This window comes from Prinia subflava, chromosome 9 (assembly GCF_021018805.1).
Source record: "Prinia subflava isolate CZ2003 ecotype Zambia chromosome 9, Cam_Psub_1.2, whole genome shotgun sequence".
In the NCBI taxonomy this organism is placed as follows: domain Eukaryota; kingdom Metazoa; phylum Chordata; class Aves; order Passeriformes; family Cisticolidae; genus Prinia; species Prinia subflava.
In genome coordinates, this window is record NC_086255.1 from 14,103,229 (window position 1) to 14,120,186 (window position 16,958).

General features: G+C 59.8%; 4 protein-coding genes across 4 annotated transcripts; 1 reads left to right on the plus strand and 3 right to left on the minus strand.

Annotated features, from left to right (window-relative positions):
* Positions 1 to 264: 264 nt before the first annotated feature.
* Positions 265 to 4,628, minus strand: SLC25A28 (solute carrier family 25 member 28). Its single transcript, XM_063405535.1, has 4 exons — positions 3,924 to 4,628; positions 3,582 to 3,810; positions 2,739 to 2,795; positions 265 to 1,346 (listed from the first exon to the last, which is right to left on the minus strand). Exons 1-4 carry the CDS (start codon positions 4,611 to 4,613, stop codon positions 829 to 831), a joined length of 1,494 nt encoding a protein of 497 aa, XP_063261605.1. The 5' UTR covers positions 4,614 to 4,628; the 3' UTR covers positions 265 to 828.
* Positions 4,629 to 4,800: 172 nt separating this feature from the next.
* On the plus strand, positions 4,801 to 9,909 carry ENTPD7 (ectonucleoside triphosphate diphosphohydrolase 7). Its single transcript, XM_063405534.1, has 12 exons — positions 4,801 to 4,956; positions 5,037 to 5,198; positions 5,277 to 5,482; positions 5,561 to 5,711; positions 6,090 to 6,193; positions 6,264 to 6,320; positions 6,597 to 6,745; positions 6,822 to 6,988; positions 7,768 to 8,092; positions 8,189 to 8,274; positions 8,391 to 8,552; positions 8,723 to 9,909. Exons 1-12 carry the CDS (start codon positions 4,949 to 4,951, stop codon positions 8,949 to 8,951), a joined length of 1,806 nt encoding a protein of 601 aa, XP_063261604.1. The 5' UTR covers positions 4,801 to 4,948; the 3' UTR covers positions 8,952 to 9,909.
* Positions 9,910 to 10,547: 638 nt separating this feature from the next.
* On the minus strand, positions 10,548 to 12,301 carry LOC134554718 (V-type proton ATPase subunit e 2). Its single transcript, XM_063405540.1, has 4 exons — positions 12,063 to 12,301; positions 11,936 to 11,983; positions 11,577 to 11,722; positions 10,548 to 11,325 (listed from the first exon to the last, which is right to left on the minus strand). The coding sequence occupies exons 1-3, from the start codon at positions 12,164 to 12,166 to the stop codon at positions 11,629 to 11,631; spliced, it is 246 nt and encodes an 81-aa protein (XP_063261610.1). The 5' UTR covers positions 12,167 to 12,301; the 3' UTR covers positions 10,548 to 11,325; positions 11,577 to 11,628.
* Positions 12,302 to 12,420: 119 nt separating this feature from the next.
* Positions 12,421 to 16,914, minus strand: LOC134554716 (cytochrome c oxidase assembly protein COX15 homolog). Its single transcript, XM_063405537.1, has 8 exons — positions 16,685 to 16,914; positions 16,064 to 16,186; positions 15,646 to 15,832; positions 15,060 to 15,227; positions 14,457 to 14,538; positions 13,974 to 14,128; positions 12,967 to 13,080; positions 12,421 to 12,704 (listed from the first exon to the last, which is right to left on the minus strand). The coding sequence occupies exons 1-8, from the start codon at positions 16,912 to 16,914 to the stop codon at positions 12,573 to 12,575; spliced, it is 1,191 nt and encodes a 396-aa protein (XP_063261607.1). The 3' UTR covers positions 12,421 to 12,572.
* Between the last annotated feature and the right edge of the window lie 44 nt (positions 16,915 to 16,958).

Genomic DNA, 16,958 nt, shown 5'->3' on the forward strand with positions numbered 1-16,958 from the left:
TGGGACTACCTGGGCAAGGAACATAAACCTCAGCTTCTCCTGCAGGGTCACAACTCACACCAGTAGCAGGCAATGCACCATGAGCCAAAGGGTATGGGGACAGCCTCATCCCTGCATGCTGCCAGGTGCCTTCTCCCACCACCACCCCCACACTGCTCTTCCCTCCCTGCTCTGGCATCCATCAAAAGAGCTCAGCACCAGGCACAGTCAGAAAGGCACACTACTGGGAGCTGAGCCATGCTGGTGTAAGAATGGGACATGAGGATAGAGCAGAACTGTTTTTATTGGAGGTGTCGAGAGCAGGAACAAGAACAAACCTACAGGCTCCCTCCTCAAGTGCCATCCTCCCCTCACCCACCACCACCACCACCACCAGGGCAGTCAGCATCACGTGTGCGTGCTACAAGACAACGGCCAAGACTTACACTTTGCTTCAGCCAAAAGCCGGACAAAGCCCCCTGCACCCCGCTGTCACCCCCTCCTTGGCACTGCGAGCTCAGCTTGGCGCTGGCAGGGGCAGGCCAGGACATTCACCTTCCCCTCTGAGCAGGGATGGGTTTTGCGTGAGATGTTGTGGTTAAGGGAGGTCACCAAAGTGCCAGGGGATGTGACCTGGGCTGCAGCTCCCACATGGCAGAGGGCCCCTGGGGAGAGCAAGCTGTGCAGCCTGAGCAGAGCTGCCACAGCCACAGGCAAAAAACGGCATCGCTAAACCCCAAAGGGCTGCGCTGCCCCTCTCTTCAACACAGACCAAACCGAAAGGGAGAGGGGTCAGAAGACAGGCCAGGAGGGGACGTGAGGCAGCTCTGGAACGGTGCGTGGCTTGGATCACTTCCCAGCCCGACGCTCCTCCTGGCGCTTGGTGAGGATGTACTTGAAGAACTCGTACACGGACCAGGCAATTGCTGTCGAGGGCATCTGAAAAATGACTCTGGCCTGGACCCCTCTGAAGTAGGCGGCCACGCCGCCCACCTGGTACACCGTCCTGAAGGCATTGGCCATGCCTGTGATGTGTCCGCTGATGTTGGAGCTCAAGGCCAGCGACTCCTGCGTGTTGAGCAGCGTTTTGCAAACGTCCAAAGGCGTAGTGGCGGCAGCAGCGACAGCCCCTGCGCAGGCTCCGGAGACCACGTGGGAGCCCGGGTTGTACTGTCTGTGGGGGTTGAGCTGCTCTTGCAAGAACTCATAGGTCATGAAGTGAATGGCTTGGAAGGGGATGTTCATGGTGAGCTGGGTGGTGTAGCTGCGGTAGAAAGCTCCGGCCCCTTCGTTGCGCCACACGGCCCGTACACAGTCCATCACACGCTGGTAAGGCGAGTTGTACATCTGCATCCTCTGTTTCACCACTTGGGACAGGCGGCGGCAGCAGCAGCCAGGACCCAGGCACGAGGGGAAGAGGAAAGAGAAGGGTAAACAGAAAGCCAGGCTTCCTCCAGCTGCTTGGAGTTCGGTCACACTGGCCTAAGAGCTGGAGAGACAACTCGAACCACCAGTGCCCCTGTGTCTCCAGGCAGGACAGCAGCTATTTAAATCTGCTGAGGCATCACTATCACACACAGACATCACCACTATGAAGCCACTCACATGCCACAGCCCCAGGGAATATCCTGATACCCCATTCTTACAGTCCAGATCCACCCTTGCTCTAATGTTTCCCCATCCACTGCTGCAGAGCTATCACTCAGTCAGAAGAACCCCCCCCAGCATCCAGTCTCTTATTTCCCAGACAGATCCCAATATGGAAAAGACTGTCCCTCCCCTGCCACCCCCACTGCAGCCCAGAATAACCACAGCTCATTGCAGAGCCCACTAGGCAGGAACTGTTAGCAGCCACTACCAAAATGCAGCCGCTCTGGGGCAAGATTCAGATGCCAACCCCCCCTAACACATCCAAGAGTGGGACAGGGGAGTCCAGAGCACAGCCTGCCACTGTTCTACCACCCCCTATCTCAATGTGATCATAAGGAGCTAAAAATGATGCAATGCTGAACTATTACAGTCAGGACAAGAGGAGCTCCAGGGAAGGACAATGGCCTAGAAGCTGCCTGCTTCTCGGGGTTCCTGCCATGCAGTGGGGAGGCAGGATCTGTGCCCACATCAGCTGGAGCCTGCACATCACAAGCCCTCCAGTTTTAAGAGGGAAAAATACCTTCATGACTGGCCTTTCCTCATTGCTTCTCCTTCTTGGACCACTTTCATGGACTTAGTAAACTTACTAACTGCCTATACCTTTTTCATATATACCAGGCTCATCAAAACCAGCATATTCCAGACACTTCACAAGATCTCCCTCCTCCCAACTTCTCTAGCATGTTTTTGTACCTCACTCTTAATTTTCCTCTTGAACACAAGCCCACCACTGTACCACCTCTTTCCTGGATTTCAATACAGCAGTGCCCAGCCCCCACACACTTAGAATGACTCTGGCAGTGCCAGTGACATCTCTCTTGCCTTCTCTCCTGCTCCAGGTAACAGTCCCCAGCCAAACTCCTTGGATGAAAGGCCTGTGCCCTCCCAGCTCCCCCTAAACCATGGCTTGCTGTGCTTCTGAGTTAATCTCTTCTACCCACCCTGTTTGTAACGGGCAGCCCCCAGGGTCCCTAACTGGACACATGGGCCCCCAAAGAACCCCTGCAGTCAGGCAAGTAACGAGAGCCCTCTTTGTGCTGCAGAGGGGACCCAGGAGGCTCGGGCAGACCCTGACTGTCCCCTCCCCAGCAGGCCAGGACCATCGTTACCTTCAGCAGGGTTCATGGCTGCATCGTGGAGCAACGTTGCTACACACCCGGCTGCACCTGCAAAACAAGAACTGCCACATGTGAGGGGGGGAAAGGGGAGGGACCCTGGGACTCCACCACAGTCCCAGGTCCCTGGCCAAGGCACAGGAGGAGGCCCCTGAAAAAAGTGGGATCTGAAGGGAGCCTCCATCTCCCTTCCAAAAGACAGGCTGATCCTCAGGGGTTCCCACCCAGAGTGAGATCGAGAAAGAGGGGGAGAGGATTTTGACAGGCTGGCAAGTCCCATGGGGTGAGTGGGACTCATTTGTGCCCACTCTGGGGGACAGACCAATGCCACCAGCTGGCAGGGAGGCCTTAGGATGGTGAGTGTCCCCATGTCCCACGGAGAAGCCCGCTGGCCCTGCGCTGCATGCCTGCCGAGGGTGGGACGTGCCCTGCTCTCCCCTCAGCCCCACGCTCCCCCTACTGTGGCGGGTCCTGGTGACGAGTGACGGGCACCATGGCGAGACGGGCTCCAAACCCCTGCGGCTCTCCTGGGGCGAGCGCTGGCACTGCCAACCCGCGGGGCAGCGGCCGCTCCCGGCTTGTCTGCAGGCAGCTGCTGTCCACCAGCATCCCTCCGAGCAGGGCCACTAACCTGCTTCAGGCCAGATACCTGGCAGCAGCTCTGGCGGGCGCGGAGCGGTGCCTCCCCGTGCCCGGCACCGTGCGGCGGGCTCACGGCTGGAGAGAGCACAGGCTTTAGGACATCCACGGATCCCGACCCCGCGGCGGGGCAGGCCTCCCTACCGCCAAACCTGCCGCTCCCACCCCGCTCCCTCCCCGGCGTGGCGGGGCCGGTACCGTTGGCCACATGGCTATTGCCCCCCGCGTGGATAACGTCGCTCAGCGTCTTTTTTAACTTTTCGTAGCAGGCGAAGTAGAGGGCGTGCGCCGGGCCGGCGCCGGTGGCGGTGATGTTCAGGCCCCGCATGGGCCGCCAGAAGCCCTCGGTGCGGGCGATGCGCCACAGGGCCTCCAGCACGTTCCGGTAGCGAGCGGCGGGCTCCGGCTGCAGGCTCTGCATCCGCGTCTGCAAGACAGAGCGGGCCCGGCCGTGCGGCTCGTCACACCGTGCCCGGGGCTCCCGCCGTGACGCCCCGCGCCCTCCCTCCCTCTCTCCCGCGCCCGCCGCGCCGCCGGCACCTTAACGCAGTCGATGGGGTACATCACGCAGTGCTCCATGACGCCCGCCACGGCGCCCGCCAGCATGTGCGTGGACACGGCGGCGCCCTGGGGCAGCGCCTCGTAGTCGGGGGCGGGCGGGGAGCGCGGCTCAGGGCCCCCCGGGCCGGCACCGGGACCCGACGCCACCTCCGTCTCCGCGCCGCCCCGCCGCGCCCGGCCCGCGCCGCCGCCGCCCATCAGCAGCAGCAGGACGCGGCCCGACTCCGCGCCGCCCCGCGCGCCGGGGCCCGCGCCCGCCCCTGCTCCCGCCCCCAGCTCCATCGCGCCGCCGCCGCCGCCGCCGCCGCCCCGGCCCGCGCCCGCCGCGCCCCGCGCCGCCCCGCCTCCCCCGGCGCCCATTGGCCGACGCCGTCCAGCGCCCGCCCCCGCAGCGCGCCCATTGGCTCGACAGGCCGCGCCCTGCTCACGCACACCGCCATCATTGGCCGCCGGCGCCGCGGCTCGGGCGCCGCCACTGGCCGGCAGCTCTCCCTGGCGTGTTCGGGCGCGCTGCCCATTGGCCGTCGGGATTGCCCGCCCTGCCTGCCCTCGCAGCCCATTGGGTGTCTCAACTTCGCGCCCCGCCCTGCCGAGCAGCGCAATTGGCCGGCGCGCCCGCGACCTTTGGCCCGCTCGCCCCGCCTCTCCCTGGGGCCGAAGAGCCGCCATTGGCCGGCGAGCCCGCCATTCCGCGTGTCGGCGCTTGCCGTGTATTTGGGCCCCGCGATTGGCTGGGAGCCTCCGCGTGACGCCTCCCGGCGAAGGTCGGACGCGGGAGCAAGGGCGAAGCCGGGCATCGCCCCCGCCGCTCGAGGGGGGGCGCGTCCCGCCCAGTACGATTGGTCGCCGGGCGGTATGGGCGTGGCTCCAGCAGGGCGGGCGGAGCCCATTGGTCACCGTGCCGCAGGGGGCGGGGCTCCGCGCGGCGGGGCGCGGCGGCGGTGGCCGGTGACGTGTCCGCCGGTGCCGGCGGCGGTGCCGGCAGCGGCGATGCGCGGGCGCACATGGCCAGGTGAGCGGGGCCGGGCCGGGCCGGGCCAGGGGGTCGGGGTCGGCGCGGTGCCGGTGCTGAACAGTGGTCTCTACCGTCAGGATCGGCGTTTCCTGCCTGCCGTGGCGCTCGGTGGGACCGTGCCCGCGGCAGCGCTCGGCTGCGCTGGGGCTCGCTCTGCTCTTGGGACTGCTGCTGCTGCTGGCGGCCGCCGTGCCCCGCCGCTGGGCCGCGCCGCCCCGCGCCTCCCGGCGGGATGACAGGTGAGCGGGGACTGGGCTGCCGCCGAGCGGGGTCGCCGCCGGCCGCCGGTGCTGAGACGCCGTGCCGCCGTGCCGCAGGTACCTGGCGCGGGCGGAGGAGCTGACGGCCACAGACACCGAGGACTCGTCCCTTAATTACGGCGTGGTGGTGGACTGCGGCAGCAGCGGGTCCCGGGTTTTCGTCTACTTCTGGCCGCCGCACAACGGGAACCCCCACGACCTGCTGGACATCAGGCAGATGAGGGACCGGAGCAGCCGCCCCGTGGTGAAGAAAATCAAACCCGGTGCGTGCTACCCCTCTCGGGCCCCGATCCCCCCGCGCACGGACGGGGCGGGCGGGCTCACGGCGCCTTCCTCGCCAGGCATCTCCGTGACCGCGGCAGCCCCCGAGCAGGCGACCCCCTACGTGCGGCCCCTGCTGCGGTTCGCGGCAGCGCACGTCCCGGCGCGGAAGCACAAGGAGACGCCGCTGTACATCCTGTGCACGGCGGGCATGCGGCTGCTGCCTGAGCGGTGAGTTAGCCTTGTCAGGCTAACCAGGGATGCGCTGGGATCCCTCAGCCCCGAGGAAGGGCAAGACAGCTGCCTGCTCTTGGACCTTGCGGGAGAATCAAGAATCCTGCGGGAGGGAGTTGGAAAAGGAAAGGGCGCGTTGTAGGGGCGAGTGGTGAGGGATGCAGAAGGAGGGGTTGAGCCTGCTGGGAAGGAGCTCAGAGGAGATGCTTTTGACTGAGGATCTCAAACAAATTTTTCATCTCCAAAACATGCTGGGTGCAGAAGCTGAACTTGTGGGTTTGAACGGGGGCTGTAGTGCAGTGTGATTCCTGCTCTCTACACCAGCATTGCTGGTGAAGATCCCCCAGCATCTCTCCCTCTCCTGCACCCTTGCAGGCAGCAAGCTGCAATCCTGGATGACTTGGTGACAAATGTGCCCCTGGAGTTTGATTTCCTCTTCTCCAAATCACACGCGGAAGTGATCTCAGGGAAGCAGGAAGGTAGGACCTGCCACAAAGCACTGCTCGTTCCTCTTCAGTATATTGTAATGACCTTTTCTGTCTTGTGCAGGTGTCTATGCGTGGATTGGCATCAACTTTGTCCTGGGTCGGTTTGATCACGAGGATGGTGAGTCTGGCTGCTTGTAGAACAGCTGGGAGGGTCTAAGCAGAGCCGTGCTGGACCTTGTACCAGTGCTGTAGCTAAGATCAACCTCTGGAGTAGGCAGCAATGCCTGACCCTGTCATATGTGTGAAAGGATGTGGGAGGTGTCCTTGCAGGTGGCCCTTGGGATGTGCCTGCAGGGGTGAAGGAACCCCATGAGGCAGCTGTGGGGTGATGGTCGAAGGGAGAAGATGCTGCCCCAGGCCCTGCCTCTTGCTGACATGTGCCTGTGGGTTGCAGAGGAGGATGCAGTGGTCACCGTAGCGCTGGGGGACCAGGGGAAGTCCCTGGTTCGGAAACGAACAGTTGGGATCCTAGACATGGGAGGCGCCTCCCTGCAGATCGCCTACGAGGTGCCCGACTCTGGAGCCATCTCCTCCCCACAGCAGGTGCGTGCCTGGTCCCCAAGGGCAGCTCCTGCCTTCCCTGGATTGCTGCTGATCGTGGACCTATCTGTGTCAGCAGGAGGAGGCTGCTAAGAGCTTGCTGGCAGAATTCAACCTGGGCTGTGACGTGCAGCACACTGGCCACATGTACCGTGTCTATGTCAACACTTTCCTGGGCTTCGGGGGCAATTTTGCCCGGCAGCGCTATGAGGAACGTGTGCTGAACCAAACCTATGTGCACAACCGGTATTGCTGCCTCACCTAGTGGTGCCCCCACTAGAGCATTGTGAAACAGGGTGCTGGTTTCTTCATGCTGTGCTCTGCCCCTTGGATTTGCCTCAAGAGCTGTTTGTGGTGATAACAGCTCCCACAGCCACGCTGGCAGCAGCTGTGTGGTAGCAGCAGGTGCCTGGGGTGGCACAGAGTGCTTGGCTGCTGCTGTTCCACAAGCCTGGCAGGCATTTATCAGTGCCACAGCTCCCTGCCTTCCTGCTTCTCTCCTTGTGACAGGCTACAGAGAGGCCCCTCCTAGAGGCTTTTGGCTTTTCCTGCTCTGACTTTCCTTTCTCCAGCACCAATTCACTCAGCACATCTTTCCATTGCATCCCCACCTTGAGCTCTCCTGTCTCCTGTCTCTCCCTTCCTTCCAAGAGCACAAGATGAAGCTGTCGCCAGAGGTGGAGAGGCTTGGTGCCCAGGTACTCCTGTGCCGGGAGCAGCCCCTGCCTCCAGATCCCCAGGGGCTGTGCAGAGGCACAGATCCCCACGGGCTGGGTGGGGTGGGCTGTGCCTTGCTGCACCCTGCGGGTGCTCAGAGCATGTAGCTGCAGGCCACCATGACAGACGTGGTGAGTTCATCCTTAGCAGGAGGTGGCAGGGCAGGTACCAGCTCTGCAGGGTACAAGAGGACACAGCCTAGTCTGGTGCAGAGGGTATCTGGATGTAGGACAGGGCTAGATTAGGCTTTTGGGAGGTGATATAGGACCCTCTGTGCAATTGCCATTTTTTCCTGGACTGTTTTCCAGCCTGCATGGCCAGCAGACAGGGCTGAGCCCCCAGATGCCCTTCTTGGACCCCTGCCTGCCTGTAGGGCTGGAAGACACAGTGGTGAGGGGTGGCCAAACCCTGTACATGAGGGGACGAGGGGACTGGCAGGCCTGTGCAAAGCTGCTGCAGCCCCTCCTGGCAGGGTCCAATGACAGCCATGCCTCTCTGGTGGAGACCTACAAAGCACCCATTGACTTCAGCAACAGCGAGTTTTACGGCTTCTCAGAGTTTTTCTACTGCACCGAGGATGTGCTGCGCCTGGGGGGCCAATACAGTGCTCCCACCTTCACCTCTGCTGCCCAGGTGGGTGCTGCCCCAGCCGGGGGGAGCTGGGCTGTTCCTGGGGCTGGAAGTGAGGGTGGTTTCTCTACTCTGAACCCCAACTTCTCCTTCCCCCAGGAGTACTGCAGCCAGCGATGGGAGGTGCTGACCCAGCGTTTCCGTGGCGGCCTCTACTCGGCACATGCTGACCAGCACCGGCTGAAGTAAAGGGACTTGCTGGGAGAGGCCATGGCTGGACCTCCTGGGGGCCTTTTCCTGGGGTAGGGGACTGGTGCAGTTGATAGTGTCTGGCTGATGCTCCTGTGTGCTGTGTCTGCAGGTATCAGTGCTTCAAATCAGCCTGGATGTACCAAGTCCTTCACGAGGGCTTCCAGTTCCCGCTGGAGTACCCCAGCCTGCGCACAGCGCAGCTGGTGTACGACCGGGAGGTGCAGTGGACTCTGGGAGCCATCCTCTACAAGACACGATTTCTGCCACTCAGGTACCCCGGGCTCGCAGGGGAAGGGTGGCTTACAGGGGAAGGGATGGCGTCACACAGGGAAGGGAGGCTGGGGAGTAACTGCACTGGGTAAGGGCTCTGCACGGACCGTGGCAGGACCCTGGCAATGCCCCACTGCATCTCCTGGCCAGTCCTGACGTTCCTTTCCATAGGGATCTCCGTCAGGAGAGCATCCGGCAAGCACACGCCTCCTGGCTGCGTCTCTCTTTTGTCTACAACCACTATCTCTTTTTTGCCTGCATCCTGGTCGTGGCGCTGGCCATCGTCCTCTACCTCCTGCGGCTGCGCCGCATCCACCGCCGGCAGCTGCGCTCCGCCCAGCACACCCTGCTCTGGCTGGACAAGGTGGTGGTGCCGCTGGGCCAGGGAAGCGTGCCCTGATGCCAGCGGTACCCAGCATCCGTGTGCACCAGCAGAACTAGGACTGGCTGACAGCCTGGGCTCTGAGAGCTTGGACTCGTTCTTAATGACCATCTCAAAGTCAGCACTCCATCGTCTCTACGTCAGAACCAGAGTCTGTGGGCTGAGGCAGCTATGGACACGAGAGCTTTCCTCTCTACCTTGCCCCAGTCCTAATCTTTGCATTCCTTGGCCTTTGGCCTTTGCCTCACTGTGTGGCGTAGAGCGAAGTCCTCTGCTACCAGTAGGCTGAAGGCTGCAGCCCTGGCAGATCCCTCAGATAACAGGACACTGTCACTGAGGCAGCCAACCCAGGGCTCTGGCCTGAAGCTCCGAGCCACCCCATGACTCAGCCACCAGTTGGCACAGCAGCCTGGTGAGGTGCTGTGGTTTATCACCTGGGGTGGCTTCTACAGGCCCTGACAAGCATGGGGCTAGGAGAACAGCAGGCATCAGCTCAATTACTGCAGGAACAAGGTAAACCAAGAGTTCCGCCAGTCTGCTGTGCCCAGCCTGGCCCCTCTTGGAGTATTCCTGAAGAATTCCTGCTCTTTGCTATGTCTTCCTCCGAGGACAATCCTACAGTCCTACCCAACATCCCAGACTGAGCCCTGAGGGCTCCCTGATTCTTGAGGCACCACCAAAGTGAAGTTTCACACATTCCCTCCTGGGCACAGCTGCCCTGCGGTGTCCCAGGCACTGCTGGTGTCAGGAGCTGTGGTTCTTTCCTCCGTGAGTGCAGGCTGGGCCTGCCCTGGGAGAGCCACCTCAGTCCAGCCCCGCTGATGGCCCCAGGACAGGTCAGGGCTGCAGCTGTGCACACAGGCACAAACCTTCCCTGGGGTGGGAGCCCTGCCGATGGTCCAGTGAAGTTTGTCACTCACATTGAACTCAGCTGTTCCCATTCCTGTAGCAATAAACAAACCCCTTGAGCCATCCAGCACTGGTCTCATTTCCTACGAGCAGCTCCCAGCAGGGATGGCTCTGCTGGGGGTGTGGCTGGGTGGCTGCAGTCTGCACAGCTCTGCTGCTGCTTCACACTGCCACAGTGGGATGGAGCTCCTTTCCTGCCAGTGTTCTCTGATTCCAGCAGGACTGAACTTAACTGAGCTGCTAGCAGCAAGGGGAGCTCTGATCCAAACCAAACTGTTGGGATCCTTGGAGACAGCATCTTCCTCAGAGGAAAAGCCTGTCCACTCAGAGCCCCTCCAAGATGTTGGTCTCTGCTTTTTACCTTCTTCCCCACCTGAGTCTTAGCTGCCTAGCAAAGAGGCTGCTGAGCTGCTCCAGTGCCATGGAAATGGCCCCAGCACAGCTGCAAGAGGCTGGGCATGTACCAAGTTCTCTCTAGGACACACCGTTCCCTCCCTGTGACCCTGATCCCACAACGTGAGTGCACAGATGGCCTCAAGGATAGAACTTTCCCTGCATCAGTGTGCTGCCAACCTCCTGCCCAACAGCTGAGGATCCCAGCCTTGTTCCCATGGTGCAAGAACAGTGTTGGGGAAAGGAAAGGTGTCTGAATAAGACCGAGACTGTTGCTCAGCCTCAAAGCAGCAAGTGACTCAGCCTCCAGCATGACCTACTAGAAAACGGATTTATTTCCACAACACAAGTTAAACAACACAGACAAATAAATAAATACAGATAAATTATCTGATAAATAAGGGAAAACCTGAAACACAATGCCCTACTTGGCTCTTCTCAGAACCTGGACCCATCTTGTTGAGGTGGAGACTCCTAAACACTACTGCAGCTGCCTCACTGCTCAGGTGGGAGACAGCCCTCTTTTCATCCCCTCCAGCAGACCCCAACACCTCCCTTATCCCACCCAAGGGGGTCTGCATGCTCCTCCAGGGTCAGCCAGAACCTGCCTCAGCAGGGACCACCCCCCACAGGGGCTGAGCAGACCACAGGGGATGCAATGGCTGCTGCCTTCTCATGCAGACGGGCAGCCAGTGGATGTAATGACCAGGGACAGGGCAACTAGTTGGGCAGCATGGGCTATGAGCATGGGGTTCACGTGGGGGCTAGGGCTGAACACACCAAGAGGGTAGGACAAAGCATTGCTGGGACAGGAGCTGCTGGCACCACACACAGATCCCTCACAGGATGGTGCTCAGTCACTGCAGCACTGGGCCAGCTGAGGGGATCTCTCCGTGGTAGCGTGGCTGCTCTTAGTGCCAGATTAGAAGGCCCTCGTGCAGGGTGCTGTGTGCCATGCCTGGGGGCCCAGCCATCCATCGGTCCAGGCTGCAGTGCTCCAGGTGTGCATGGGCAGCGGGTCCAGCCTCTGTCCCAGCACCTCTGGGGGCTGTCTGGTACAAGAGGGTAGAGGCTGGAACAGCTACAAGAGCTAGGGGAGGAACAGAGGAAGAGAAGTTAGCACCAAACCGCATTCATGAGGGAGCTCCCACAAATCTGAGAACTACAGTGCTTGATTTGCTCAGGCTGAGTGCAGAGCCAGCAGCCTCACACTGGGACCAGCTCACCACAGCCACAACACACAGAGACCAAAGCATCTCCCCCAGCCCAGCAAGGGCTGAGCTGCAGCTCCCTCCCCAGGCAGATACAGGCAGGCAAGCAGGGACACCTCTGCCCACTCACGGTGATGGATTTGATGGGGGTCTCCGCTGAGGCACCAGCTCCCAGGGTCTGCTCACTCCCAGAGGAAGCGCACGTACCAGATGGTCTCGTTCTTCAGCTGCGGCCCGAACAGAGGGTTGGCCTGGGCCAGGATGGCGATGAGCCAGCTGCAAAGGGACACAACCTGCCGTCAGCGCCCCCGGGCAGCACCAGAGCGCCGGGAGCGGCTGCTGCCCCGAGGGGATGGGGCCGGGAAGGAGGCGGGCCGCAGCCCAGGGACCGTCCTATCCATCCACGGAGGAAGCTGGGCAGCAGCCACCGGTCCCGGTGAAGCCGGCGGGGGCCGTGGAAGGGTAGCGGGCCGGGCCCACGGTACTCACAAGAGATAACAGCACACGGCCGTGGTGACTAGCATCGTGATGATCACCCTGCGGAGACACCGGCGTTAGCACGGGAAGGCCCAGCCCCAGAACCCCCGACCGCGGCACCCCCCGAGGCCCCACTCACCCGCGGTTCGGCCCCTTGGGCACGAACCAGGGGGCAGCGATGCCCACGAGGCCCCAGAAGGCGGAGAAGAGGACGAGCGGCAGAGCGAAGCTGTGCGCCGTCATGGCCGCTCCGCTGCGGACTGCGCCCCGCCCACGGCCGCGCCCCGCCCACGGCCGCGCCGCGCCGCCAATCCGCGCACGGAGCGCGGCGCGCTGGCCGCACCGGCGCCTCCCATTGGCGGGTCCGCTCGGCTCGGTCCGGATGCGCTCGGCTCCGCTCGGCTCGGCCCGGATCCGCTCGGCTCGGCTCGGCTCGTCTCGGCCCGGCCCCGCATCCCTCGCCCCGCTCCGCAAAGGAGCACGCAGGCAGACAGAGCCGCTTTACAAAGTGCTTTATGTTACAGAGTTGGCACTCACACCCGCCGCCGCCTCCCGCGCAGCCCGGCTGGGCGCACATCGCCCCGCGCAGCCAGGGCTCGGCCGCCCCGCGTCCGGCGGTGCGGCTCCCCGGAGGGCTGTCCCCGGCGCGTCACTTGGGAACTCTCCGGAGCTCGCTCATGAGCCACAGCGCCGTGCTGAGCAGCGCCAGGGAGCCCGACTGGTGCGTGGCAGCCAGAGGCGTAGGCACATACAGCAGCAGCGTGCTGATGCCCAGGCCCACCTGCCAAGAAGGGAGAAGAGGTAAGAGCAGCTGTGGATGCACCACGGATACCATTCCTAGCACAAAGTGTGGTGTTAGAAAGGCTCGTGGCCACACCATGAGCCACCCCAAATGCAGAGCCTGCATGCACTGTGGTGAGGTGTGGGGTCTATTAAGCTCCACCTCTCAGCTCTGGACTCTTGGAGCCAGCATAGATCCCAGTGGGGTCAGCTCTGCCTTGTGAATGTGCTACAAAGGAGAAGGAAAAACATAAGGGCAGTACCTGCGTGCAAGCTACGGCCAGCAAGGAAGTCACAGCTATCCTGGTCCTCCTAGGGAGTGGGATCCTCCTCGAGAAGAGGTACAGTGCTGTGACAGCTGTGACGGAGGCAATTCCCTACAGAAGGGAAGGGAAACAAACACCCTTCAAGGAAAGTTCAAGGGAAATGGGTGCAGTGGCCTTTGCCTGTGCCTTCCACGCAGTAAAAGAAATTGTGGGAGCAATATTTAACTAAAGAGACATATTAATGGCCATGACCAAATCCTAGAACTCCATCAGGTTAATTACCCTGAAATTTAAGTGACATGTCAGAGACTGTTATTTTGCTCCAAATGAATGCTTTACTTTTCAACAGCTTTTCCTCATCTACTCAAGTCATTAGGGATTGTGTCTGCCCTCTCCCCAGCTGTCATCTTGACAACTGAAGGTGGAAGTCATCTGTAAAACGGATCTCATTTCCACCACTCAGCTACAGTTGACCAGCATAATCTTGCTATGCAGGTCAGCCCAGGGGATCCAGCTTAATCTTTCTTTTTTTAGTCTTAGCCACAGCTTAGTTCACAGCAGTGCTGCCAATGGTATTTAATATCCAGATTGCTCTAAGTAGCTGAGATGTATTCACAGGGCACTACTGTGCAAAGCAAGTTCAGAAATGCTGGAGGAAGCTTTCAATATCAGGATTTCCAAGTTTTATTTGACACAGCTTTCCCAGACATTTCAATAGCAAGGGCTACCTCACAATGTAGCTCATGTTATGGAAAAGGAGACTCAGAGGAACAACGTGTGTTACTTGCGCAGGAGGAAGACCTCCTTAAGGAAGAAGGCCACACTGAAAATAAATAACAATGCTAAACTTCCTCTTCCTGCAGAAGCAAACTGTAAGATGCTCTCAGGCCCTCTGGACACCCTAGAAATCACTCAAGCTGACAGAACCACAGCCCAAAGAAGACAGCTTGGCTGCAGGAGGCAACCAAGAAGCAACCCAGACATATCAGGAAGACAGCACTTACCAAGATCCTGTGATCAAACTGTACAGTTGTAGGATTCTCAAAGATATTTCTCAGCACAGGGGAGAAGGCAAGGACATCATCTGGGATCCAGCGCTCCCCCATTTTGGGGAAGGAATTGTACACAAGGCCAGCATCCAGCCCTGCCACAAAGGCACCTGCAATTCCAGAGCACAAAATGAGACTACCAGAGTAGACAAAGGTGTCACTCCAGGTTGCATAGCCCTCATTCAAGAGCTCAGCTTGATCTTGAATTTCTTTTAGCAATATATAGAGAGATGGCACAGCACAGGCAGGCTGAAAGGTCATCTCCACCTGTCCAGGAAAGACCAGTGAGGAGGTTCTTGACTGTAAGATCCCTGACAGCAGTCGTTTTCCCAGAGAATGGATGGGGTTCCTCACAGTCCCCACCAGATCAGAAGCAAGAAACCAAACCAGCAGAGAGGAATGAGTCACAAATTGGACAGCAGAAAGTAAGAGCTTTACCTGAAAGAGCGGTAAGAAAAATGAGAGCTGTAGTGCCATGAGCATATTGTCTCAAGCGAAGGAGCTGTTTGGTTTCTGGCAACTGTAAAATAAAAAAAAAAAAAGAAAAAGAAATAATCGAGGCATTTCCAGTGCTGTTGGCAGCAGCTAAGAAAAGCCTTCACCACTTACATAGGCAGAAAGGTTGGTCTGTGTTTTACAGGGGATTTTACAGACCACCACACAGCAGCCACACTTCAGTGGTCCTTCAAAACCACAGCTAATCAAGTCCAGCTCTGTGCAGAAACTGAAGTGGCCCCTGGACAGTTACTGGCACAAACCATTTACCTCAGCCAGGCACACCCCTGGCTGAACTTCCACAAATTCTGAGACTAATCACTTTTGACCCGAACAGCACGAGCCAAAGCAAGTGTCCAAGGAGTTTACAGAATGAGCATTTTGTAACACTGTAAGTATTCTGTAAGTACTAGATCAGAGTCAGGAACAGACACTACAGGAGAAGCACCATCAGCCTTCACATCCTTTCCTTACTTTCACATCACACCCCAACCCTCTAGACTGACACTGCCTTGGGCTTTTAAATCCTGACACATCACTCCATACCTTGTGTGGTGGAAGCAGCAAAGACAGCCCTGTCCACAGGCTGGCAGAGTACAGGACCAGGGCAGAGCCCAGGTGAGCTGCCAGACGGTACTGACTGACCCGAGGGATGTCGTACGAGTCCGGCTTCTCTTCCAGCCCACTCTTCACCATGTACCATCCCAGCAGCCCCTAACAGAACAGGAGAGGGCTCAGAGCCAGACAGGACAGCAGCAACTACTAAAACGGGATAAACATTAGGGGCAAAGCAACTTGTTTCCTCTACTTTCCACTAGCTACCAGCACTGATACACTGTCATGGTATCACTGACACCAAGCTGTCATGAATCCCACTATCTTAGTTATGCTGAATCAGAAGATATCACAATGACAGCGGGTAGGTTCAGATTAGATACTGCCAAATAATTGGGTGCTGGGCACTGGAACAGGCTTCCCAGAGAAGTTGTGGATGCCCCATCCAGCGGTTGGATGGAGCTCTGGGCAAACTGGTCTAGTGAAAGGTATCCTTGTTTGGAGGGTTAAAACCAGATGATCTTTAGTGGAAGATCTTTAGTCACTGTGTGATATCGAATGGCTGCAGAGCTCTCACCTGGAAGCAGACCAGCCCGCAGAGCGCGAGCACACAGCCCTTGAGGGGCCGGCTGAGCCAGCCCCGGCGCCAGAAGTAGGCAGCAGGCAGGATGTAGGCCAGGCCCACGGCGCGGCCCCACATGCGGTGTGAGTACTCCATGTACCAAATGAACTTGAACTCTGGCAGCGTCATGTCGTGGTTCAGGCTGTTGAGGGACAATAAAGCAACAGTTTCACAGCCCTGCACTGCACTTTGCACGACACGGGATTGCCTTCCTCAGGGAAAGGCAGGGAACAGAGAAGCCACTGCCAGGCGGGCGTGGTGTGCCTTCCCAGTGACTTCAGAAAACATTCTCCTTCTTACAGTACTTTTGTGAGTGGCTCATTCGCAGCAGGGATGCTCTCAGCCCACCCTCCTTCCACTTTTGCACACTCACATTTTAAACTCTGGGAACTGCTGGTACTTCTGGAACTCGGCTTCCCACTCCTGCTGCGTCCGGGGGGGTTTCATCTCCTTCACCAGGTGCCAGTCGACCATGGAAAGGCCTGATTCTGTCAGCCTGCGAGCAGAGATATCAACAGGCACAGCTCGCTCCCTTGCAGTAAGCAAGCCCACTGAACTGAAGTGAGAGCTGTTGGCTGCACTACAACCCAGGAGCTGGGACTTCGATGGTCCCTGTGGGACCCTTCCAAGTCAGGATGTTCTGTGGTTCTATGATAAGTCTTAAATCCCTTGTTCAGACAATCCTTAAGCTCACAACTAGAAATCAGAGAGTCTGTGAATGACCAGACCTGAAATGATGATAAATGTGTAACAGCTATCCCTCAGTGGCATCCACAGGCTGTGAACAGTCTCCCCGGTATTCCCGCCATGTCCGCTTGCAGCCAAGAAGGGGAGACACGAGGGGAGCTCTCCCGGGCTCTCCCGGGCTGGGTCTCGGTGTAGGGGACAGCCGCAGAAGGTCAGCGGCGGCGCGGACCGGAGGGCACACACCGCCAGCCGCCTCCAGGGCCCCGCTCTGCGCCTCTCCCGGTGGGGCTGGGGGTGCCGCGCTCACCTGGTGACGCCGCCCAGCACCACGGCACCGGCCACGGCGCCGCTGCAGACCAGGAGCCATCGCCCCACGGCGGGCGGCGGCGCGGCGGGCTGGGGCGCCTGCTGCAGCAGGCGGCGCGGGAGGCAGAGCGGCGGGGGCAGGCGGCCGTGTGTCGGCGCCGGCGGTGGCGCTGGCGGTGCGGGCCCCCCCCGCAGCAGCCGCCGGGCCCCGCCGCGCGCCGCTCGCAGCATCCCGAGCCACCCCGGAAGTGTCGCCGCCGGAAGCGCGGGACGAG